Source organism: Cydia amplana, chromosome 16 (assembly GCF_948474715.1).
Source record: "Cydia amplana chromosome 16, ilCydAmpl1.1, whole genome shotgun sequence".
NCBI classification, from domain to species: Eukaryota; Metazoa; Arthropoda; class Insecta; order Lepidoptera; family Tortricidae; genus Cydia; species Cydia amplana.
In genome coordinates, this window is record NC_086084.1 from 11,782,930 (window position 1) to 11,809,562 (window position 26,633).

The window sequence follows — 26,633 nt, forward strand, 5'->3', positions numbered from 1 at the left end:
GGTTTTAAAAAGGTTAATTTTCGTGGTCTAAGAACTACAAATGTAAATTTTTGGGTGTCTTAAAGAGCTGCTTTTGTACAGCCAAAGAGCAGCATTGGGGCTCGCAAGCCGCTCTTTGTCAACCCATATCCTAAGCATTTGACAAAAGTCACACGAACCCGCCGGCGTAAAGGCGCTCCACATACATCGAAGTTGCGCTCTCATTTTAAAACTACAATCTGAAATAACAGGGTTGTTTGATAAGGCTGATTTTAATTAGATAAGACTCCGCTAGCGTCATCTGTCTAGCTAGCACAGAAATGCGCCAAGACCGAATGCACATCGTAGCATTGATGGTAGCTTACAACATTGAAGTTCAGTATTCTTTTCATAGGTGGCGTCACTTAACTTATAATCTCATAATTTTACGAGCGATATATAGCACTAATATAAAATACTACACATTGTACAGTCAAGTTCACAAACATCTTTACAAGCCAGAATCTTTCCACAAATATATTTACACGCTTCTAAGATACTGACAATAATATACGGTCGTTTGGAACGATGGCTTGTAAAAAGATGTTTGTGAACTCGACCGTACAATAACATCAATATGGCAATGATAAAATGATTAATGAAAATCTTCGATTATATTAGACTTCTAACGCCGCCCAGCTTAGTCCGTATATAGTGACCCTGCCTACAAACCTGGAGGTCCCGCAGGCGTATTATGGATGGCTTTATCCACGTGATAAAATAACTATCACTTTTTAACACCGCAAGATAGAAAGTGACGCACACTAGACAAGAACGACCATAATATCCAGTGCTCATTTCAAATGGCTAAAAGTAAAATCACCGTTTTTGAGATTCATGAACCTCCACTATACATACCTACTACCTACACACAGGAGAGGGATATATTTTACGCCAAAACATAGACGTTTATTTAAAGTCGATAAGTATTATGTATCTATAAATATTCACCTATGTCATAAAAGCAGCGGCCGTGGCTAAAAGCGGTTATATAATGTGGTTCTGGGTCAATGCGCAACTAACTTGAAGCTAAATACATTTCAAGTACAAGTACAACAAGAAACTTGTCGCGAAATATCAATACTTTTATATGTGCACAAAGTTCTGTTTTGATATTATAAAGTGAATCCATACTTTCGTATAAAAATGGTAGTTGTTAATGCTAGTTAAACAGAATAGGTAACTTTAAATTTAAAAACCTTACAAAAATATACTAACGCCATCTGGTTAGAATAATTGCAAGTATATTTACCACATATCTTTTACAGAAAACCTCAATTATAACATACCTCTGAATATGTCCACAAATACAAAAAAAATATCTCACTGTAAAATCATAACATAAAATACATACAGTCTTATTTCCGCCAAGGGTACCTATAATAAAATAATTTAATTTAAGCGATAGATATAATAGAATAAATAATGGAATTGATTAAGAAGGCTCGACTACTTGGCAACAATCATACTCGATGTTTGATGAGAACTGCACAAGTGCACATATCGTGAATACTGAATAATATATGTACAAAATAAAAAAAGCACAGAATATGACTATACCCTCTTTTTTAACGTTTCACAATGTTTGTTTTATAGAAATATAAATTTGTTTATTTTTGTTTTGACATGTTAATATGTTGGCGTTCTAGCGATAAAACGACATAATTATACCTACCGTATGCCTTCACATCAAAGACAATGAATGTGATGTAAAACATGTTTTTTCAAATACCACTGTAATTTTAACAAAAGAATAAATAAAATATTTAATACGGAAACATGCAGACGAGTTACGAATGTCGCAGGTCTCTAACGTCAAGTTTATGACGACAAGGATACACATGGAGGCTGAAAATGTTAATACCTAAACAAATTAGACACCTCCTAAGTACTCCATACTCCACGCGGAGCATACGATACCTATGCAGATTAATCAGACGAATTTCCAGGAATATTATTAGGAGGAACCATGTTACAAAGCATTCGCGTTTTAAAATTGATTACTATTAGGTACTGTGATGGGCTTTGCGTTCGGTCGCTTGCGGTATTTCCGGACGGATATGACATTCAATAAGGGCGATTGTGCACTACAATGAATTTTACTGTCCGGCAGTCCGAGTTTTTACGGTCCGATATGGCACGCCATTAAATGTATATAGTAGCTTGTGCACTAGACGTAATTTACCGTCCGACATTTTACTTTTCCCCATTCCGGACAGTTTTTTTCCGGTCCGAGATGACAGCTATGAAAAACGTGTTTATATACTTGTGCACTGCGTCTGGAATTAGTATTATTCATGACTTGGCCGCTTGGGTTACCTCTCTTTTAGTAAAAAGACGGACAAGTGCACAAGCCAATCATCCGTTTTTTTCATGCCACAGCGACGCACCTGCGAGTAAAAAGACGGACAAGTGCACAAGCCAATCATCCGTTTTTTTCATGCCATATCGGACCATGAAAACTCGGACTGCCGGACAGTAAAATTCACTGTAGTGCACAATCGCCCTAATAGAGCGTACTCCCATCTTAAATTCCGGCAACGCACTTCAACCCCTCTGGTGTTACGGGTGTCCATGGGCGGCGGTAATCGCTTACCACCAGGCGATCCGTCTGCTCATTTGCCTCCTATATCATAAAAAAACCGGCCAAGTGCGAGTCTGACTCGCGCACGGAGGGTTCCGCACCATCAACAAGAAATAGAGCAAAACAAGCAAAAAAACGGTCACCCATCCAAGTACTGACCCCGCCCGACGTTGCTTAACATCGGTCAAAGATCACGTTTGTTGTATGGGAGCCCCACTTAAATCTTTATTTTATTTTGTTTTTAGTATTTGTTGTTATAGCGGCAACAGAAATACATCATCTGTGAAAATTTCAACTATCACGGTTCGTGAGATACAGCCTGGTGACAGACGGACGGACAGCGGAGTCTTAGTAATAGGGTCCCGTTTTTACCCTTTGGGTACGGAACCCTAAAAATGAGATTCCGCGTAAAAAACATAGCGCGTCCGCCCGTAAAATACCTAGGTAAGTATATAATTGTTTGATTGTTCATGAATTTTAAAAACGGAGTGCCGGTGCGTGGCGTGGTTATTATCCATCACTTAGGTTCAATCGGTGATGGGTTGATGGGTTATATTTTCATAATTGGTGCAATTTCCTTACAACGGTAGGGTACATGCTATTTATTTATTTAAAAACTAATTCTACACTAGTGTCAATAAATTATAAATATGGTTTTTACAGCACGGCCGCGTGGGTTCAAAATAATGCCACTGCCATTCCCAAGTTGTCTTTGGTTTTTATGTGTTAATGTCAACGCATTCATTCATTTAACTTTTGGATAGATAAAGGGGCCCACCGATTAACAGTCCGCCGGACGATATCAGCCTGTCAGTTGTTCGGAACTGTCAACTTTTTGTTCTAACTTACAGGCTGATGTCGTCCGGCGGACTGATAATCAGTGGGCCTCTTCAGATTAATTCCTTAATTGACCCGAAATCAGGAGCCCGATTCAAATTTAGCAACTTGTTTTGATCTTATTTTAATACGACCTCGAAGATTGCTTAAGCTGATTGGTGTTGGTACATGCGAAATGAAGTGAAAATCGTGCGGAAGAAGCGCACCAATTACCAAGATGATCGTCATAGTCGTATCAAATTCAGTTCAAACCCGTAAGAAATTATTAAATGGGACATTATTTTTTTGTGTTTTTTTCATTTTTAGATAGTTAGTTGATAGATAGAATTCCATATTCTGTACAACATAAACCTATTTCATTGTATGTCATACAAAAACTTCCACTAGTTACGGAAAACGTATGGAATTTTCCGTAACTCAGTGAGAATTTTCATACAGTCCCCAATTTGGATTTCGTGATTATTCCGTTCCGACCAGAATAAGGAGCTTTTCGAACCAACCAATTTTTATCAAAATCAGCCAAAAAATAAAAAATGGCCCAAATCTGAATGGGAACAAAACAGTTCACTTCACTTCACCATAAAATGCCATCACTTTATGATCTTTCATTTAATCAAATTTCTCTTCATGCAATAACTATAAGAGTGCCTATAACATTTGAAGATGATCCATGATTTCTTCGAGATCTCGTCATCAGATACTCACACGATGACAATGTGCCCGACTAATGAAAACCCTTTCAAACAAAAAAAAATCATGGAACATCCTGAAATACTATAGGCACTCTTGTATAAAAATAACTTGCTGAAAAAAAAAGGTTCAGTCCAAGGATCCCTTTAAAGTACCTACGTAGGTACCTATATTATTATAATAGGCTAGCTCGTATCGTATAGTCTGTAAGCAATATAATATTCAGTGAGGTGGTGTCGGTTAGCGTGATCGCTCAACTAATACAATACGTTGCGTTTTGTGCTGATAGTGATCGGGAAGAGTGCAAAAAAAAAACTTGGGCTAATTTGGCCCTAGTCCAAACCATTAAAATCTAATTTATTAACGTAATCAATCTTTGTTTGTGTTTAATTGATAGAAGTTATTTCCACAATTTATTTGTGTAAAGGGTTTTTTAATATTTTGCCTTAGGGCACAGATTATATAATAGTTCTTACGAACAGATACTTATCTCTCAAAGAAAACGCAAATACCTACCGTTTTGATACCTACACAAAAATACAATGGAGTGACCTTCAACGCGCCGCTGCCCGCAACGCGCGCGCCGGCACAACGCTAGGGTTGCCGACGCTTAGAAATTATTTTACAAATAAGTAGGTACCTACCTACTTAAACTATAATTATATTCTATAGAAAATACTTACTTAAGATATAAGTTTTAATTGTCCAACTTGCATTAGAACTTGCCATATAAAATCATAGCGTACAATAACTATACATGAGTAAGATAAGTTGCAATTAGTTATTATAATATTCCGTTTATGCGTTTTATTCCGACAAGTGCCTGCGAAACATTTTAAAAGGTCATATCTCCCTGCAGTAACCGCAGTGTTTACGCCGTTTTATAAACTACTTATATTGAGAATGTCCATCTATCTATACTATACTTTTCCTATCTATCGGAAGAGCAAAAACGGTTTTTTTTATTAATTTTGTTGTCTGCATCCATCGACACTACAAGCTGTGTTACTTGTCCGTGAAGAAGACATTTCTTTCGCATACAATTTGGCATATTCGAAGTTTCGAACGCGCGGCGACGCGACGTGCGTGCGTGGTGCGTGCGTGAGCGCGTGTGGCAACCAACTGGCTCGCTTTTCTACCGTGAACGGGAACAGATTCGTAGGTAAAACCGAGCTCGCGCGGAGAGTTCCATAGGCCTGCTAAAACCCAGGCTTACACACACTACCTACAGTTAAACAAATAGGTACCTATGCTGCAGTTTAATGCACTTTATACGTCCCAAAAAAATGCGATTAGAAAAAACTGAGACAAATTTAATACATTGTAATTGTAACCCGTCATACGCGATACGGTCTAGGTTGTAGGCCATGGCAAAATAGACACGCATTAATATATGTATCTCAAAAATCACTCTCTTTCTGCAGTTCAGTAAAAAGTGCTAATGATGTCATCTAAAACGATTAAATATAACTTCCAATATAATGAAAATCCTCAGATTACGAAGATTAGTTTTCACTTGTTTCATAATAGGTACTATAATAAACACTATTATTGTGCTCATCATTCTAGAACTTCAACAACACCTAAACAGGAAATACTTAATACTTGCGGAGATTAATTACTAATGAAGATGCCTACGAAGATAATATTAAGTTTCTAATGATGCCCAGACTTATTAAACTCGTAAATTATTGTAATAACGATAAGCAATTATTTATCCATTATTCATACTTATCTTCACTTTATAAAACGGGGTTGGTTCTTGTTAAATAACTAAGTTAAAGTATGTATGTATATGTCAAGACAGATAAACAATAATAACTGTTAATTTCTGTATGTACTTACTGTTGTAGATAGTGTCACATTTTATTTTTTGACGTCTGAGGTCCGAACTGCCGACCTAGCCAAGGTTACAATCGCTATCGCTTCGACAACGAATCGCGTTGTGTGAATTGTGTCTCTATCACTCTTCCATATTAGTGCCACAGTGACAGTTGCGTTTCATTCGGTCCACAATTCCACATGGCTTATGCCATATACCTGAAACAGACTTCAAATGAAGTCTGTTTCAGGTAAGGAAGAAGAAGCGGCCAAATGGCCGCGATCCTCAACAATAAATGAGCAAGAAAAGGAAAATAATTAACAAAAAAGATGAAAGCATTAAGTGGAGGTCAAAGCACTATAAAATTGCGAAATATATAATTTGTAAATGTATAACATCGAGTATTTAAATACTTTAAGCGTGTTTTAATTGAGCACGAAAATTTTATGTCTGTGGTTTTAATGGTAAATTTGTTTAGTCTTAATTGATATTGAGAAATTAATTTAATTCATGAGAAAATGTACAAAAATAGCATTATATTAACTATTACAATTTGTAATGCTTTCAATTGGTAGCTAGGTACCTACTTATTTGCTAGACTGGATAATTCGGATTTACATTTTCAGGCCTAAAAGAACGTGGCGCGTTGTGGCTTGTGGCGCCATTTTCACTATAAACGAGAAACGCCACTAATATGGGGATTGACAGTCTATATTATTGATTAGTCACATTTCTAGTTTTTGCCGCCTCCGTAATCGGTAATGATCATGTAATGATCCAACGTGTTATGTGGAGTTACGCCAGTATTTCTTCCGGCCGGCGAGGTACAATTATGGCCGATTTGTTACATGCACTACTGTGCTAGACGGCAGGTTGTACCGTAAAATGGGGTGAGTAGGGTCAAAACTGAAATTCAAACCTCGATAACATTTTATTTTTACATATGAAAACTGAATGGTGTATATAAGTGTTCCGGACGTTTGTATTTTAGTTTTTATTTTATTTTGGGTAGTTCCATTTCATAACTTTGACGATAAAGAGGAAAACTCACCTCACCCCGTAGTGCCTCGTATTTGGGATAAGAGAGGTTTTCATACAAAGGTGATTTTGGAAGATTGTCGGATCGATTTTTTTTTATTATGCGTATTACTATAGCTCCATTTTAAATTGGAATACATTATTTTTGTAGCAGTAGCCTTAAAATCCCTTCTCACCACCCTCTCAAACCTTCTCTCCCCATTCATAACCCCCCTCTCCCCGCGAAACCTACTCACCCCGTTTTACGGTACTTATAGTAGTAAGTAGTATCTAATAGTCAGTCTAGTAGTACTAGTAGTGTAGTAAAGTTGTAGAATACGAGGAGTGTAATCTACCGAACTTTGGTGCAATAAGTATCTACTAGGTGCTACAAGTAGTTCTTACATTGCCACAAGCTATAAATATGGCTATTATGACTAGCAGACGTCATAAAATAAGTACCTATTGTACGTACCTAGTACTAACAGCAACACTCTGAAGTGACCATTGCTGAACCTTTTGCCTATCTTAGTAGTAGGTAAGGTTTAGGAATTATCAGTTAACAGTGTGGACGATGGTACCTCGCCATTTGCATATTAATATCAATACATAATTATTATAAAACAAAGTCCCCTGCCGCGTCTGTCTGTCTGTATGTTCGCGATAAACTCATAATTCTCATAAACTACTATACGGATTTTCATGCGGTTTTCACCTATTAATAGCTATATTATTCTTGAGGAAGGTTTTGGTGTATAATTTGTAAAGGTTTTGTGTAAATTCGTTGAACTACCCGTGCGAAGTCGCTAGTACAATATAAACCATTTAAGTGTTGTCAACCGTAAAATCAGGTAACTATGGTCCTTGAATACAACTATGGTCCATTAGTTTTTAACGTTGATTCGTAACAAGCCTTTATGATTTGTTATGATTTGTAGGTCTCTCGTTACGTTTTTTCTCGAGCTTAAGATACACTTATGCTCTTTCTATTATTATATACGAGTACTCATATATTATTGGAACTTGAATTTGGACCATAGTTGTAAGTGGACTAAAGTTACCTGATTTTACGGTAAGTACCTAATCTCAATAATTTCGTTTACGTCAGGATAGCTGAACAAAAGTATACATCACCTATCTTCCTTTATGAACTATTCCTAGATCTAAATACATCTGGGGGCTCTACAGATCATCCGTTGTATACCTTTCTCGCAAATCACAGTAATTAAAAATAATATTATTAGCTCCAGTCCGTCGCGTCGTCTAGCTTGTTTACATTAGTCGCGATGCCATCGCCGGGCGACCAACACGCGAGTGATAACAGTGACGTGCACCTTGTCGATATCGATGCCGATATCGATCGGATCATTAACGGTATCGATAAGAAGGATTCAGTCGTGGTGCAGATCGAGAACATGAATGGAAACGGTGAGTGTTAATGTTTGTGTTGATACAGTCGGTAGGTACTCCATCTGGCCCAAAATAAGTTGTATTTTTTTTACTGCGGCATATAGTTTTAATTTTTAATTACATTTTGTAAAAGACTGAGTGTAACTTTGTAAGTTATAAAAATATTCCAAAAGAATTTTGACAACTTTTTGCACTTTGTACTGCCGGGATGCCGGGCACATGATTGCCGCGACAGTATCTCATGGCGAGATATACTACCCGTACCCCTTTTATTAACATAGAAAAAGACGGGTAGTTTATCTCGCCGCGAGATACTGTCGCGCCAATCATGTGCTCCGAATTAGATACTTTATCGGAGTATTAAAGTACCCAATATACACAGCTGCAGTAACTTTATTTAAGACGGTACCTATACCTCAATAACGATCACATTTACACTACAATAATTTATATAAAATATACATTAGTTAGGACTAAACAAAAAGGACGTAAAAGTACCTATTAAAAACATTTTCATAAAAACATCAAATTAAATAAGTCATATAAATTGAATTTCATATTAATATGTACCTAGTCTAGTAGGTATTCTTTTTAATTTTCTTTAAATACTTAGTTTAACATTTTAAGTACTTGTTGCTAAGCCTACTTGAATAAAGTTTATTGAGTTGAGATTCTTGGAATCTTGGAGAGATCTATAAAGGTATGTCAATCGTTTTTAGGACTAATTGCACCAACCACTTAACAGACTGATCAACATTATCACTCGACAGAGAACTATGAAAATTCCCATACAGTAAAATTTAGCGAACGCTTTATCCCTGATAGACGGTTTGTGCAACCGATCCTTAGTTGTTAACTGTTAAGTAGTGTAACATGGCACTATATACAAATAACTAATACCTACTAACTAGGTAAGTAGATTGATTAATTATACTCATAGAAATAAGTATCTAGTCTAAATTAAAAAAGAACAAAAGAACTGTATGGCGCGCCGCAAGAAAACCTGTGACGAAAGATAATGGCCATCGCGCGACTTTAACGTTTAACTTCAATAACACTAAAAGTTATTTAAAATTTTGCTCGTCACGTCTCTCGGCTATATATTTAACTATAATATGTATAATATTATATTTAAGTTATATTATATAATATTATAGCTATTTTACACTAAAATTGTACTGGTAACGATATACAATGAATACTTATTAAAATAAAATTACCGAGCCAACTTTAACATCTACTAGCAACTTGGAGGATACAACTAAACGGAGTAGCCATTAACAGGCTTTCCCCTCTGTCGAAAATAGGCGGCCAACGGTCATACACAATGTATGGACTGACGTTTATCTGACATGGCTATTTTTACGTTACGCATACATTTGACGTTCCCCTCCCCCGCAAAAATCGGCAGACTGTTTTGTACAGAAAATTACAGACATGGCGTCTCCGTTTGATTATATCCTCTAAGACTAGCAAGGTTGTGTGGTTGGAGTCTGCTCTTGCAAATAATAATATAATCTCCGTATAATTTCCGTGTGAAATTATTCATGGAATATTCCTTTGTAAAAAAAACGTGTAACAGCTAGTTCAATATAAAAACAACAATTATGCATTTACCCTCTCATCCTAATCCTTACGTAGAAATGTTAATTTACGTTAAATAATACATTCATATAGGGATGATGTTGATGGTGGCACGTGTTGTATTTTATAAGATACATAGGATAGAAAATGATCATGAAAACAAAAAAGAAATCAATTTTGTATTAAACAGAAACGTCTGCGAACGATGCTATTAAGCTTCGAAATAAATTAAAAGTGGAAAAATTCACTGTCTTGGGTGGGACTTGAACCCACGACCACTGGATCACTATTACAGTGCTCTGCCATCTGAGCTACCAAGACCCCGTAGGGCTCATATATGGTGGAAATATTCACTGAATTGGGTACGGTCTTGGTCGGCACTGGCAACTTGGGCCTTGCCCCGCTACTGGCGCGGCACACTAAGTTAGGATTTTTATAATATGTTTATAAGTATTTTGTACGTGTTTTTGTATTTTATTTTTATATCCATATTATAAAATAACCTAACTTGTTTGAAGAGAAATAAAGGAAATTACATTAATACATATTATATTCTACGAGCTACGTTAATCTAAATCATTTATATAATTTGATAGGTTCGTTTATTTAAGGCAAAATGTTTATACATATAATACACAAATCAAGAAATGTTAACTAAGGTCGAACTCATATGACGTCCTTAATTTACATAGTAGTTTGGGGGTTATAAAAATGTAATAAAATTATCAAAAATGACCGGTTAGTCCAGTACCTAACACCGAGGTAAAAATCTCGAAGCGGTAAGGATATCTATCTTAGGCACGATTGGCACAAACATTGTTTTTGAGTGATTTGGACTCAAAAATACTGACCAGTATTTTTGAAGTGAAAACTTCTTTAGCGGCGCTGTGCACTTTTTGAAGTGGGGAAAAATGTTAAACTCGCGACAGGTCACGTGACCGACAGATTCGACAGATTGAAAATTCGTAAGACGGACACGTGAACTGATTGAAAAACTGTTACAATGTCATTGAGTTTTCACTTCTGTCGGCACTCCCGGAGTGCAACCCGTTTTTTTTCTTTTTGCAAGCCGTCACAAAAATAATAGGGATCCGTTTTAAGAGTATAGGTGAGGGTGGGGAGGGTCGATCCCTAGGGGACACTTGGTAAACTTCATTTTTAATCAAACCAAACGAGATACATTTTTTTGCACTGGTAACACTCATTCATTCGTTCCTAACTTCACGTTCTGTCATGGCACTGTATCGAAAAAGTCAGTGGTTCAAAAATGGCGGACGGTGAAAGATTTTCTGCGTACTATATTCAATTTTCGGTAAGCTTTAACTGGATTTATTTTATAATATGAGATGGAAATGATGTTAGCGAGTGTGCTTATTTTATTTGTTGTTTATTGAAGTGATGATTAACTTGGATTACATTGATATACGCGAACACACGTTTCGAGTACGGCACGTTTTATAATCTTACTATGTATGGGGAGACTTTGTCTTTTTCTTCAGGGGAGATATGATTCCGGGATCATGTCACCCCCAAAGTGATCTAGTATACATTGTAATAATTTTACTTACAAAATGATTCATAGAGCTATCATAAATATTTTCTTTTCTTTAGTAAATCATGCCGCAAAAGTACGACCAGAGAAACACTGATTTAAACTTTCAAGGTTTTTGACTCATTATTGTTTATTAAAACGGGATTTAATGGCGTATAATTCAGTTTTTAATTATACAACCGACTCCGAACTCCGAAAACGGAACTATCCACGTGACCTTTGAAAAGACTAACTAAAGTTGACATCAACATTTTACGAACTACCCGCACTCGGTCGACAAACAACACTTATAACGATATTTGGTTTTCAACCGGCGATATTTGTTTTTATGGATGAAATATATGCTATTTCAATAGCTTTCCGACCTTATGTACTATAGAACCGACGGTCCATAGAAAGGATTTTAGGATTATGCAGCTCAAACACCGTCCTCGAAACGTGAGCAGTAAATTTCTAAACTTATTTATTATAGTAAACAATAACGACCAGAGATGGGTAAAAAATTTAAAATTGCTGTAGGTATCTGACGCTAAAAATACCTTCATAATAACTTTAAAAAAATTAGCTTGTTACAAGAAATTTTATGTTAATAACTTAGATTTTTGTTTTTTTTTTAACTTTTTTTGGTTCAAAAATTGATTCCCTATTTTATGTTGTTTTATGGATAATACGATTACATTGTTTTTTTAAAGTATAAGATTATGGATTAATATGTGTTTGATATCTTCATATATTAATTTTCTGTAGATAGAGTGAATAAATTAATGTAGATACTACCCTCGAAATATGACATTGCCGCTTAAAATCTTTTTACCAAGTGTCCCCAAATCTAGAAGACTTGATCCCTTCGGCTTAGACATCTGATTACCGGAAATACAACTTCAAAGCATGGAAGATGCAATATATATATATTTGCTGTGTATTTTACAAATTATAGATGCATTGCTAATAGCGATCCGAGTTATATAATTAATGAGAATCTGGTATGGGGAGACATGGTAAAAATCTGTTTACCATGTGTCCCAAGAACCAGGGTCACTTGATCCCCCTAGGATCAAGGCTCCCGACCAGGGGTAAACAAGTCTCCCTTACATAGGGGACACATGGTAAAAGTCAACAGTATGGGTTTTCATTAAATAATGGTCTAATTTATTGCACAAATCTGTTCTAATTCAAACTATTAATGAAGAGATAAATTCTGAATCGTATGGTCTATAAAGTTTTTCAATACTACAAATAGTTAAGAAAATGTATGCTAAAAACAAAAGGGGTGATCAACCCTCCCCAGTTTCCCCTACCTATTCGGTATCGTGTCCTGAATTCCTGATTGAGACAGGCGTAGAAGAAATATATTGATGCGAATTTGTTTGCCCTTTGTATGGAGGTTTGGCCGACTGGCCGAACTGCCCCAGAAAAAAAATTGTATCGAAAAAAAATTCTTCTGAACTTGATCAAACAAATCTTGTCAGTAAAATCAGGCGCGAAATTAAAATTTTCTGTGAGACGATAACCCTTCGCGCCTACATTTTTCAGATATGCCGCCTTTTTCTACTGACGAGATCTGCTTGACCAAGTATACTTTTCCTAATCGAAAACGATAAACGGGTCCGCGCTATTTTTATTACACCCAGCCCAGTATACAGGTTGTCTCTAAAATAAAGTCCGTCAACCAAATCTTGTCAGTAGTAAAAGGCGGCAAATTTGAAAAATCGCGGGTTAGCAACACTGTGTTCGAATAATTCCAAAATGCGTGTCATCTGTGTTTTATCTGTGGAATGTGGATCGTGAACGACAGCCGTCACCTTATTTGTTTTCATTTGGTTTTCATTCTGAATCGTTTCTGTTTCAAGAGATATTTCTGCTGTCACCATTAAATACCAATACATTAAATAAGAATAAGCAAAGCTAAGGGGCCTACAATGTACAATCATGCTCGTTGATGGTAAACATTACTAAAAATTGAGGTTATGACAAGTACATACTGGAAGAACTCTTTCGAACTTTTAAGATTATGTTCAGTTTTTTTGTTTTAGGGTTAAAAGGCATAAATAAAATTAAAACGTATGCCTAAATCTATACAACAAGACCATAAATTGTGTCCTGGAAACCGTCCATAGGCCCACATGTCTAATATTTTCAGCAATCAGTTGTGACTATTTACAAAGATGCAATAATACTACAGAGTATTATGCTTGGTTGAAGTGACCCGGTAACATTGGTAACTTCATTATATTTTTTCAATTAATGACCAGAATTATAGTGTACGCTAAAGTGACCCTTATCTTATTTACCTTTAAATTAAATAAACACCCAAATATCAGTTGTTTTATTTTTAATATGTAATCCTATTGTACAATATATACCAATCAAAAAAATTACACAGGTATGTCATATTCATCCAGAAGAGTACACTAATTTACATTAACAAGTGGCATATTATATTGTAAATAACAAATATATGCACTATCTAATTATCTGCATTTTGATATGATTTTATTTTAGTAAACAGAAGACATAGATAGGGAACAAAGAGAATATAAGCACTACGATAGGCAGTTGTTTTTGATATCTTCAAATTTGTTCATCATTTTGATTAACATTGTTTTAGAAAAATAACATCGCTTTTAAATTGTCCGTCCATGTTTCAAATTTTTTCAATAAACCGCGAGTGACAATTTGAATTAACGTACGCAGGGCGCGCTCAGCGGAAAAAAAAATCTTTTGGTTCGATGTACATTGCTGCTATTCTTAGCGCAATACTGGTCTTTGAGTGTTGCCCTACTTTAGTTTGCTTTACATTGCTACTGACAAGATTTGGTTGACGGACTATATTAGATGTGAACTTTTGACTTTTTTAAATTCCCGGCCAGTATTTGAAGTGTTTCAAAGGTGGCTGCTAATACAAAACAAGACAGTTTGTAAAACTGGTTTTTTATTACTTTTCCATTTACAAATTGTAAATTTTGAAATAATGCATGGTTTATGTTTATAAGTAGTATAGTATTTGTACGCCACTATTGGCAGAGCATGGTGAGACTACCAAACTATAATGTAAGACCATTCATTGTACCTGTGTTTTCACAAATAAAGAATCTCTCTCTCTCTCTCTCTCCCATGTTAACGCATAGAGATGTTAAGACATAGAAAAGTAATTATAGCCATAATTATGGCGGTAAGGAAATAATAGCTATTATAATCAAGTACTTAAGTACTATCATCGTAGCGTGTGCTCAGTTGTTTCAAGTTTAAGGGTCAAATCATAATAGTGCGCCGACTACTAGCCGAAGCGAAGGGTGTCTTATTTCGGAGGTTCCGGGGCAAACTGCCGAATCCGACACAGGACCAGACGATTCAACGGAGCCACGCCGTTTTGTCGCCTAAATAGTGTTTAGTTTTTAAGTTTATAAAATGCATAGGTATATATGTTAGTCTACAACCAGAAATGTCACTTGACAGTTGACAGATCATAAAACTAAACCAGATCAAATTCATAACCGTTTATTACAATCCGAATAAGCCTCCTGCTCCATTTTATAATACTTCCTGCCAAAAGTCCAATACGCCACCGGTTACATTACATACCGGCCTGATTACGGCCAGTTATGATGAGCCCGCCGGCCTCGCAGCACGGCGTTGACAGCGTCGCACCAGTGGCCGCGCGCGAGTGTGAAACCGTTGTTACCATAGACACCGTAGACCAGGATTGTAACATGAGTGAAGGTATACTGGTTCAACCAAATCTTGTCAGTAAATAGGAACAAAAAAACTATACTCATCCTTTTCTTTTGGGTGCTAGTACTAGTGTAAGACAAAGATAGTATGATTCTATCTGACTATGTTTGAAATCAAACAGACCTTTGACACACTATAACTCACGAACCAAAAAGAAAAAAAAACTGTTGGCTATTTTAGAATGATTGAAGGGTAACTCATGGGTAACTTGCAAGTTACAACCACAAACAAGACTATAGGTAATTTAATTAGTAACTATAATTCAATCTTACATTCATTCAGTCTTATCATGAGAATCGTAAAACGATTACCTATATAGAACTCCCAAGAGTCCAAAGGCATAAATGTTTATTATTAACGAAACGTTGAACCAGTTGTAGGTGCTATTAATACCTATAGTTCATCGACATTCTTTTGTGATTTCACCGTCGGCACCGTCGCGTCGTCATGGCGACGGTTTTCGGCGTGTAATCGGTGAAAGTAATTAATTGTGTAGCGGATTGTATTACTTCATGTGCGGAATTTGTGAACTACTAGCTAAGTGCTCTGGATTAATAATTAATATTAATTAAATATAATCAAATAAACCAGGTGTATATGAAGTCCCCAACCCGCATTGGGCCAGCGTGGGGACTATAGGCACTATAGCCCAATCCCTCTCGCGCATGAGAGGAGGCCTGTGCCCAGCAGCGGCACGTATATAGGCTGATATTTTTTATTTTAATCAAAACATTATTTTTACTATTTTGTTTCATGTTGTAGAGAAGTAGAAAAATAGGTAAATAGTTAAACACACAATATACAAAACAAGTGTATTACTCGAAAGTATAGAGGACAAATAGGTGTTTAACAAGTATTATAATATGACAAAATAATTAAATTTCCTTCAGTAACTTTTCGTAAACAGAGCCTTAGGTAGCGCTACGACAATAACAATTCACAACGGATAGCAAGTGTGCCTATACTAAATACTAAACAAATAATATTTTGTAATCAAATCGTTCGTCACACCTACTCATAAACCTTTCTAGTCCAAGGAAGCAGGTAATTTTTTTTATGATAAAATTGATTGGATTACGGAGGGCTCCCTGTATTCCTATAAGATAAATAAACTGAAATAAAGTATAAGTAGACTTAAAACAAATATGTACCTACATATTAGGTAACTATCTACTCCTCTGCTTGAGGCTGGTTTCGAATCAGTTAATCTCATTATATATGTTGGGTAAGTAGGTACGTTGTTCTTTACCTCTTCTGACGTCTATTTCATTTTGGTTTATAAATGTTTACTTGATATACCGTCAAAATGATATTTGTCTATATTTTTTTAAAGTGAAGATCTCTCATACAAAAGTAAACATAACTACTTATGGCAACGATTTGACGCCGCCGCGAATAGTACGAGCTATGCATACAGAATTGAATAAACAAAGAGTTTTTATGACCGGCAGACAACCGGAAAATGTCAACAAACAATAAATTCTTACTATTCCCAAGACTAATATGTATGTTTTTTGGACTGATAACAAACTAGTTTACGAATTAGCGAACATTATCGAATGTGAAATTTAGGATTTGTTGTGGTGACCTTACATATAAAAAAAATTTGAAAAGATTTGTTCATCAATCACACACACACCCACACACACCCACAAGGGCGTAGGTAGGGACTTATTAAAAAACTGATCTGAAGAGCTGATATTTTTCAGGAATTATCCCTATGCCTCTATAATGATCCCCGCCTACTGAATCTCTTTTCAGAAATTTAGATATTCTCTATTGCTTGTCTTTTAGTAGGAACAAACTTCTATGATCACGGAAGATCTGAATTTATTAAGTGACCGTAAAAATTCATGCTCTAAATTTTAGAAAATTTCAGATCAAGCCATAAACTGATAAGTGATCATGAGGGAAAATCATCATCACTGTAAACGAATAATAATATGTATCATAAAGACCACAATCGAATCGTCTTGTGTGGTCCAATAGATCGGGGAACAAAAAGTACAGCCTATTTGAATGACAAACGGTCTATTTATATTCGCAGCACGATTCGCATCTACAATGTAACTATCTATCATGACGCGTCAATAAATACACGTACACCACCCACAGTTTAGAAACTCTTTTATAATTTGCCAATTTTTTATTATTATATTAAATATATTCACGCGGCATTACAGACAATGCAGTTTGCGAATGAAATTTTGGTTCTAAATTGGATGAATATCGATGAAAACGGATGAAGTAACTCCTTAATAAAAGAAATTTAATGCGATCTCGATACAAAAGAAGAATTAGGAGGTAGATAAGGATTAAGAGGAGAAAGTACATGAAACTAGACTCACGGTAGAGCCCTCCTTAAGGCACTAAGTCCGCCAATTGTACACTTTTATATCGTGCAATAATATATTAAACATAATATCTTGAATAAGTAATGTCTAATTTAATTATAGGTAGGAATCAGTGGCGGATTTCCCATAAGGCACAGTAGGCACGAGCCTAGGGCGGCGAGATATTAGGGGCGGCAAATTGTGACAAAAAAATCGCTGATAATAACAAGAAATAACTTAAAATTAGGTCAGGCAACGAATTCTCAAAAAAAAGTATAGAGGGAAATGCTTGGAACACAATTTTTGTCTTCGTAACTTGGTTTGAACTAGTTAGGAGGTGAACATATCAAAAGTCCCCGGCCGTAGCCCTTGAGCCGGGGGAAGAGGGATGTTTGAAGGTCCTATTTTTCGGTATTTCGCTTATATCTCGGAAACTATGCGTTCTAACGACTGATCATTGTACAAAATGAAACCTGATTAAATTTGCTACAAGTTTTATTTAGTACAGTTTTTCGATATCTTGAGGGCCCTCCACAGTTGTGCGCGAATCGCGGCGCGAAGCCGCGAACGCGAGTGTGGCGTCGATTTTACAGATTGTTCACGCCTTCGCGCCTTGTTCCCCGTTTTTTGTCGGTTTTTCGGCCAGCGTCAAAGGAGGCGCGAAGCGCGAACTTGCAAGACTCCACAATACAACTATTTGGCTCATCAGTTGCAAGATAAATATTATTTCTATTATATATAGCGGCTATATTTTAAGGTTTTACAACAAAACAAAATGGAAAAATAGCTACAGCAAGTATGATGCCTTAAGTAGATAAATGACAGTTAAACTCGATCAGCTGATGCTTTTCAGCCATCTTGGCCCGAACTAAACTGCGAAATCACCGAGAAGTTTGCGAGTGTGGAGTCATACGTCAACGTCGCGATATGTTCGCTCGGCGAAGTCGCGCCGCGATTCACGCACAATAGTCTGGAGGGGGGCTTGTATAGGGCCCTCCACACTCGTGCGCGAATCGCAGCGCGAAGCCGCGAACGCGAGTGTGGAGTCGATTTCGCAGATCTGCTACACTGTTAAAATCTTTCGGGTTCCTTTCCTCGTGAGCACCGTGAATATTATTGATGGAAATTTAATGCAAAATTATAGACATTCAAGAGCGGCTATCTCAAAAACTAAACAAGATACCTATCGAAAAACTCGACTGTATAACACTTGTAGCAAATTTAATCAACTTTCATTCATTTTGTATAATGATCATGTCACAACGACGCATAGTTTCTAAGATATTATAAGCGAAAAACCGAAAAATGGAACCTTCAAATCAAACACCCCTACCCCCGCTCAAGGGTTACGGCCGGGGATATTTTCACCTCCTAACGAGTCCAAACAAAGTTACTAAGTTAAAAGTGTGTCCCAAGCATTTCCCTCTATTCCTTTTTGTTGCCTGACCTAAATGTAGTCAATATGATGGGTGCTGATGCTGAAGGGGCGGCTACAGGGTCTGAGCCTAGGGCGGCAAAGACTGCAAATCCGCCACTGGTAGGAATATTAAGTACCTACTTAAAAATATTGCTATCAAGTAACTTTAACCCTTAAATGCATGATTTTTTGTATATACTGGGTCAACCAAATCTTGTCAGTAGAAAAAGGCGGCAAATTTGAAAAATGTAGGCGCGAAGCGATATTGTCCCATAGAAAATTTGAATTTCGCGCCTTTTTTTACTGCCAAGATTTGGTTGACCAGCTATAAATTTCTAATCAACTTTGAAATAGATGGGTAATGTTGTTGATTCTGGGAAAAATAAAGAAAAAAAAATCAAAGTAATTAAAAAATAATACATGCATATGGAGCCACGGGCCATCAAAATATACGATGTAGATCTACATCATAGTGCATTTAAGGGTTAAAGAGTCTAACCCTAAAAAGGACATGTCACTCCTGCTTGGTTTAAGCTCCATATGTGTAGGTAATAAACAGCTAACAGTACTCGCGTAATAAATACTTTAATAAGCTATGTACTTCCTTCAAACTCGTTGGCGTGACTCGTGGTCAAGAGAAAGGCAATGGCAGCAGGAAGTGTCCAACGAACAACTGTCTGAATGGAAGAACTGAGGAACTGGTCGTTAGTGTTTCTTTGACAAGGTTGGACGCCAATTGTAAGTTACATTTACATTACAATTGATATCAAAACGCATTTTGTATTCGCGTGTGCCTTTTGCTCGTAGGTAGGTTGTTCGTACCTACACGTCAGGAATTTCAGTATTTCTCTGTTGTTTCTAAACTTTTTTTGTTATAGTTTTTTTGTGTAATTCGACATTTAGAGACTGGATACATCTCTAATAAAGTATTTAATATTTCATTGATTATATATTTGTCTTGTAAGTATTTGAATTTTTGGTTATCCTTATTACTTGTAAAGTTAAAGTGCCCCCCTGTGGCCTATTTGCTGAATAAATTTTTGATGTTTGACCACTGTTTGACGTATTAACCCTTTACCGCATATGTGTCCAAATTTGAAACGTAATGATATTATCCTCATGGATTGATACGAGGGCTGATTGAAAAGTTCGCGGCCTGACCATTAAAAAAAAACTTTTTAATTTTTTTCTGGCGCCATTTTGAACTGTCATTATTCAGTTGTCATCCCGCGAAATTTCAATTGTAAGACATTGTAAAAATAAATTATACGTCTGATTTAAAAATAAGAGTCAACAGATTTTTCATAATGGACAATTTGGAGCAACGTGCTGTAATTAAATATCTTCATAAAAAAGGATTGACTCCAAAACAAATTTTTGAAGATATGCAGTGTACATTGGGGCAATCCTGTCCATCATATACGACAGTAAAAAAGTGGGCAGCTGAATTCAAGCGGGGACGAGTCAATATCGCAGATGACCCTCGCCCCGGGAGACCAACCACTGCGACCAATCCACATAATGTGGCAATTATATGCGAGATGATAATGCAAGACCGACGATTAAAAGTAAGGGAAATAGCTGACATCGTAGGCATCTCCTATGAAAGAACCCAAAACATTATAGTCAACGAATTAGGTTTTTCAAAGGTGTCGGCGAGATGGGTTCCGAAGCTCCTTTCAGTGTAACAAAAAATCACTCGTCTAACAATTTCACGCGACTGTCTCGACTTGTTTGAAGCTGACCCTCAAGACTTTTTGGACAGATATGTTACTATGGATGAGACATGGGTCCATCACTACACGCCCGAGACTAAACAGCAATCAAAGCAGAGGGTTCGTGCTGGATCTCCGCCACCCAAAAAGGCAAAGGCCATTTTGTCGGCGAATAAAGTCATGGCATCAGTCTTCTGGGACGCAAAGGGAGTAATAATGGTTGACTATCTCCAGAAAGGTAACACTATAAACTCGAACTACTATTGCGACCTTTTACGCCGTTTACGAGAAGATCTGAAAGTAAAAAGACCTGGATTGTTGACAAAAAAAGTTCTCTTTCACCAGGACAATGCACGTGTGCACACGTCAATAAAATCGATAGCAGAAATTCACAACTGTGGGTTTGAATTATTGCCCCACCCCACCCGCCTTATTCGCCTGATTTGGCACCATCGGACTTCCATCTATTTCCAAATTTAAAAAAACACATGGGCGGTAAGAAATTTTTTACCAACGACGAGGTCCAAGCAGAAGTGGACACTTATTTTGAAGGCCTGGAGCAAAGTTTCTTCAAAAGTGGTATAATGGCTTTGGAATCCAGATGGAACAAGTGCAAAGAGCTCGACGGGGACTACGTAGAGAAATAAAAATATTAAATAAAATCTTTGGATTTGATTTCATACTTAGGCCGTGAACTTTCCAATCACCCCTCGTATAAAAATAGAATAATAGAATAGAATAAAATTTATTTAGGACGCTTATACAACAACATTTTACAAAAACATGTCACAAAAATGGTTTAAAACGTCACTGAAAAGGTTTCCACTCAGCTTGATGTCAAGGTATCTTATGAATACCTTGACGCTGGTCTTCCGTGGAAACCCTTCCAAAAAAAAAACGAAAGTTATGCGTCATCTACGAGGGGTATTCAAAATATTCTCGGTATGAGAATGAAAACAAACAAGTACGAAAAGTTTGATATTTTTATTTTTCAATATACTCCCCCCCTATGTTCATACACTTAAAAGATCGATCAATTATTTTTTTTAATCCCTCGTAAAAATATTTTTTATCTTTCGTGTAAAAATGCTCCTCCACTGCCGCCTTCAATGCTTCATCGTCAGAAAATTTATTTCCACGCAGATCCTTTTTAAGATTGGGGAGCAAAAAGAAGTCGCTGAGGGCTAAGTCCGGACTATACGGTGGGTGAATAACAGTTTTAAACCCACATTCAACAATAGATGCCTTGGCAATATGAGCAGTATGGACGGGGGCGTTGTCATGCAGAAGCAGAATACCTTTGGTTAACTTTCCTCGCCTCTTTTCTTTAATTACATCCTTTAATTGACGTAGAATGTTAGCGTAGTACTGTCCTGTGATATTTACACCTTTTTCTTTATAATCGATTAGTAATACTCCTTCACAATCCCAAAATATCGTGGCCATGACCTTGCCAGCTGAAGGGATGACCTTGAACTTCTTGGGATGAGCTGAACCCTTAATGTGCCACTGCATGGACTCTTGTTTACTCTCTGGGTCATAATGATGAACCCAGGTTTCATCTCCAGTAACTATTCTTTGCAGCACCTCATCAGGATTTTCACCGCACAGGTCAATAAAATCGGAACAACAAGCTACACGCATGTCTTTTTGAAGCCGAGTCAGCATTCGCGGAACCCATCTTGCACTTACTTTTGACATATTAAGATGGTCATGTATAATATCATGTACGGTACCAATAGAGAGATTGGTTACTTGTGCTATAGATTTTACCTTCACTCGACCATCTTCCAATATAAGTTTTTCCACTTTATCAATATTTTCTTGTGAAGTAGCTACTACAGGCCGGCCAGGTCTAGGGTCATCTTCAATACTCTCCCTTCCGCGTTTAAACTCGCTTGACCACTTTTGAATGGTAGATAAAGAAGGAGCAGACTCACGGTAAACCCAATCCATTTCCTCTTTTATGGTTTTTTGATTTTTACCCTGTTTTGTCAAGAATTTTATCACGCATCGATGTTCTAATTTAGTTAACATTGTCAATTCGCACATGATGTTCATGTTTGTTCAGCAATTGCAGAAAAACAAAAGACCATCTCGGTTCGAATTATACTTTTTTTTAATGTCAATGAATAAACCTTAGCGGCCAGTAACGAAAGAAATTTTAGAAGAGGTCGTAAGATATCAATACCGAGAATATTTTGAACGCCCCTCGTATTGTACTGAACTTGTAAGAGGTAGAAACTATGCATACTACTGAACGTTTTCTGTACTCGATACAGCTTCTAACTAGTTTGTGATCCATATGACGTTATCATTTCCACCGACGTCCGACAATTTTACTTGCAAGTGTGATTGACTACTTTGTAATTAGCTTTTCGTTGTTTTATTTAGTGCAATAAATAAATTTCCGGCGTTGAGTATTAGAAAAATAGATGCCGCGAGATTTTACGGTAAAACATGTAAGCATTTATATTCAAACTAGCTGTTGCCCGCGACTTCGTACGCGTGGATTTGTATATTGGTGGTTATATATTCTACATTAGCTTAGAACATTATGCAGCAAGAGATTGCGGTAGGACGGTTAATCATTTCTTAATTATTAATATTATACGACGCATGAGACTTGTCTTTCACAACCTACGAAGTTTCAAGCCCCTAACTGAATAAAATTGTCCTCGATGTAATCCCTCTAAACCCCCTTAGAAGATTTTCATGTCCTCTATTTAATAAAACCTACTACCTATTTACGAAGTTTCAAGTTCCTAGCTTTAAATAAAATTTGCACCGTAAGATGGACTTTCATCCCCTTTTTAACCCCCTTAGGGGTTGAATTTACAAAAACGTTGCAATTACTTTTTTTGTAATCGGCTATTATGCCTTTCTAAGAAGTTTCAAAGCATTTGTAATGGATTCAAACATTCAACCCCTGTTTAACCCTGTTAGGGGATGAATTATACAAAACGCTGAAATTACTTTCCCTGTATTTTAATAATATCCCGAAATACAAAGATTCAAGTCCCGCGTTCGAAAAAATGTTTGATATCCATACAAACTTTCAACCCCTTTTTCACCACTTTAGGGGATGAATATTCAATAACGCTGAAATTAGTTTTCTTGTATTTTAATAACATATATATTTACGAAGTTTCAAGTTCCTAGCTTAAAATAAAATTTGAACTCCATACAAAATTTCAACCCCTTTTTAACCCTGTTAGGGGATTTACAAAACGCTGATATAACTTTTTCTGTCTTCTAATAATATCCCCAAATACAAAGATTCAAGTCCCGCACTCTCAAAAATATTTGATATCCGTACAAATTTTCAACCCCATGTTTTATTACCTTGGGGGATGAATTTTTAAAAACGCTGAAATTTGTTTTCTTGTATCTTAATACCTTTTTGCAAAGTTTCAAGTTCCTAGCTTAAAATAAAATTTGCACCCTAAGACGAACTTTAATCCCCTTTTTAACCCCCTTAGGGGTTGAATTTCCAAAAACGTTGCAATTACTTTTTTTTGTTATCGGCTATTATGCCTTTCTAAGAAGTTTCAAAGCATTTGTAATGGATTCAAACTTTCAACCCCTGTTTAACCCTGTTAGGGGATGAATTTTACAAAACGCTGAAATTACTTTTCCTGTATTTTAATAATATCCCGAAATACAAAGATTCAAGTCCCGCGTTTGAAAAAATGTTTGATATCCATACAAACTTTCAATCCCTTTTTCACCACTTTAGGGGATGAATATTCAAAAACGCTGAAATTAGTTTTCTTGTATTTTAATAACATATATTTTTACAAAGTTTCAAGTTCCTAGCTTAAAATAAAATTTGAACGCCATACAAACTTTCAACCCCTTTTTAACCCTGTTAGGGGATGAATTTTACCAAACGCTGAAATAACTTTTCCTGTCTTCTAATAATATCCCCAAATACAAAGATTCAAGTCCCGCACTCTCAAAAATATTTGATATCCGTACAAATTTTTAACCCCATGTTTTACCACCTTGGGGGATGAATTTTTAAAAACGCTGAAATTTGTTTTCTTGTATCTTAATTTAATACCTATTTGCAAAGTTTCAAGTTCGTAGCTTAAAATGAAATTTGCACCCTAAGAAGAACTTTCATCCCCTTTTTAACCCCCTTAGTGGTTGAATTTCCAAAAACGTTGCAATTACTTTTTTTTGTTATCGGCTATTGTGCCTTACTAAGAAGTTTCAAAGCATTTGTAATGGATTCAAACTTTCAACCCCTGTTTAACCCTGTTAGGGGATGAATTTTACAAAACGCTGAAATTACTTTTCCTGTATTTTAATAATATCCCCAAATACAAAGATTCAAGTCCCGCACTCTCAAAAATATTTGATCTCCGTACAAATTTTCAACCCCTTTTTTACCACCTTGGGGGATGAATTTTTAAAAACGCTGAAATTGGTTTTCTTGTTTTTTAATTTAATACCTTTTTACGAAGTTTCAAGGTCCTAGCTTAAAATAAAATTTGCACCCCAGGACAAAGTTTCATCCCCTTTTTTACCCCCTTAGAGGTTAAATTAACTAAAACGTCGCAATTACTTTTTTTTGTCATCGGCTATTATGCCTTTCTAAGAAGTTTCAAAGCATTTGTAATGGATTCAAACTTTCAACCCCTTTTTAACCCTGTTTGGGGATGAATTTTCAAAAACGCTGAAATTACTTTTCCCGTCATATAATAATATCCCCATATACAAAGTTTCAAGTCCAACACTCTCAAAAATATTTGATCTCCATATAAACTTTCAACCCCTTTTTCACCACCTTGGGGGATGAATTTTCGAAAACGCAGAAATTAATTTTCTTTTTTTTTAAGATAGTACATTTTTACAAAGTTTCAATTTCCTAGCTCAAAATAAAACTTGAACCCCATACAAACTTTCATCCCCTTTTTAACCCCCTTAGGGGTTGAATTTCTCAAAATCGCTCCTTAGCTCTTATACATTTTATAAATGCAACCTAGTGTCCAAATTTCAACTTTCTAGCATTTGTAGTTTCGGCTCTACGTTGATGAGTCAGTCAGTCAGTCAGTCAGTCAATCAGTCAGGACACGTGCATTTATATATATAGATTACTATGTATGATGTCTTGAAAGTTTGTTCCTGAATTGGAACACTATGCGTTACAAGCAAGAAGGATTGGACTAATATGGAACATTATGCATTAGTTATTTTTTTAACAGTTTGACAAATATGGAACCTTATGCACTCAGGCAAGCTACTTCTTTATTGTATTTTTATTAAGTTAGGTACATTAGCCGCATTGTTAAAAATCTGTAGATAACCGGTGACTGCTGGTAGCTACAATTCATTTAGTACGTCAATGACAAATAAGCATACCTACGTTCCGTATGGTGGTAAATGGCTACCATAGCCTAAACCTTACTAAAAATAAGTATAAAAATAAGTACAAATAGTTTTTTGCAAATGTAAGTGATTTTTATTTAACTTACATTTCCATACATATAGGTATTGCATACAGTTCCAAATTTGACCAGTTTAATAATCGGGCTCTGGTTAGCCACTAATACATAAAGTTCCAAATTTGGAACAAATTGTTATTTACTATTATTTTTAATTGGGCCGAATATAGATTTTTTTCACAATTTTTTTTATGTTACATTTATAGTGTTTTATTACATATATTTAATTCGGGGAGATTAAAAAATCCATGCGGTAAAGGGTTAATAATTTGAAATACTACAAAACTAGTTAAACATAAAAAGAAACAGCAACACCCAGCCGCAAAATTGCTTAGTACTTACCTGCAAACTGAAGGCACTAGGTATTTTTCCGGACTATGGATGCCTCGATAACGTTAACGTTCTTGGTTTCTTTTTCAATTTCAGTTGTTACAGGTACACATTCACATGCACACACGTATAGATGTCC

At 36.1% G+C, this 26,633-nt stretch overlaps 1 protein-coding gene across 1 annotated transcript in view; it reads left to right on the forward strand.

Moving 5' to 3' along the window:
- Positions 1-8,223: 8,223 nt before the first annotated feature.
- Positions 8,224-26,633, forward strand: part of LOC134655125 (aldehyde dehydrogenase, dimeric NADP-preferring) — a 57,135-nt gene continuing 38,725 nt past the window's right edge. Inside the window, exon 1 of the mRNA XM_063510585.1 lies at positions 8,224-8,396. Coding sequence (XP_063366655.1) covers positions 8,255-8,396 — 142 coding nt within the window. The 5' untranslated portion in view covers positions 8,224-8,254. The remainder of the gene's footprint in view (positions 8,397-26,633) is intronic.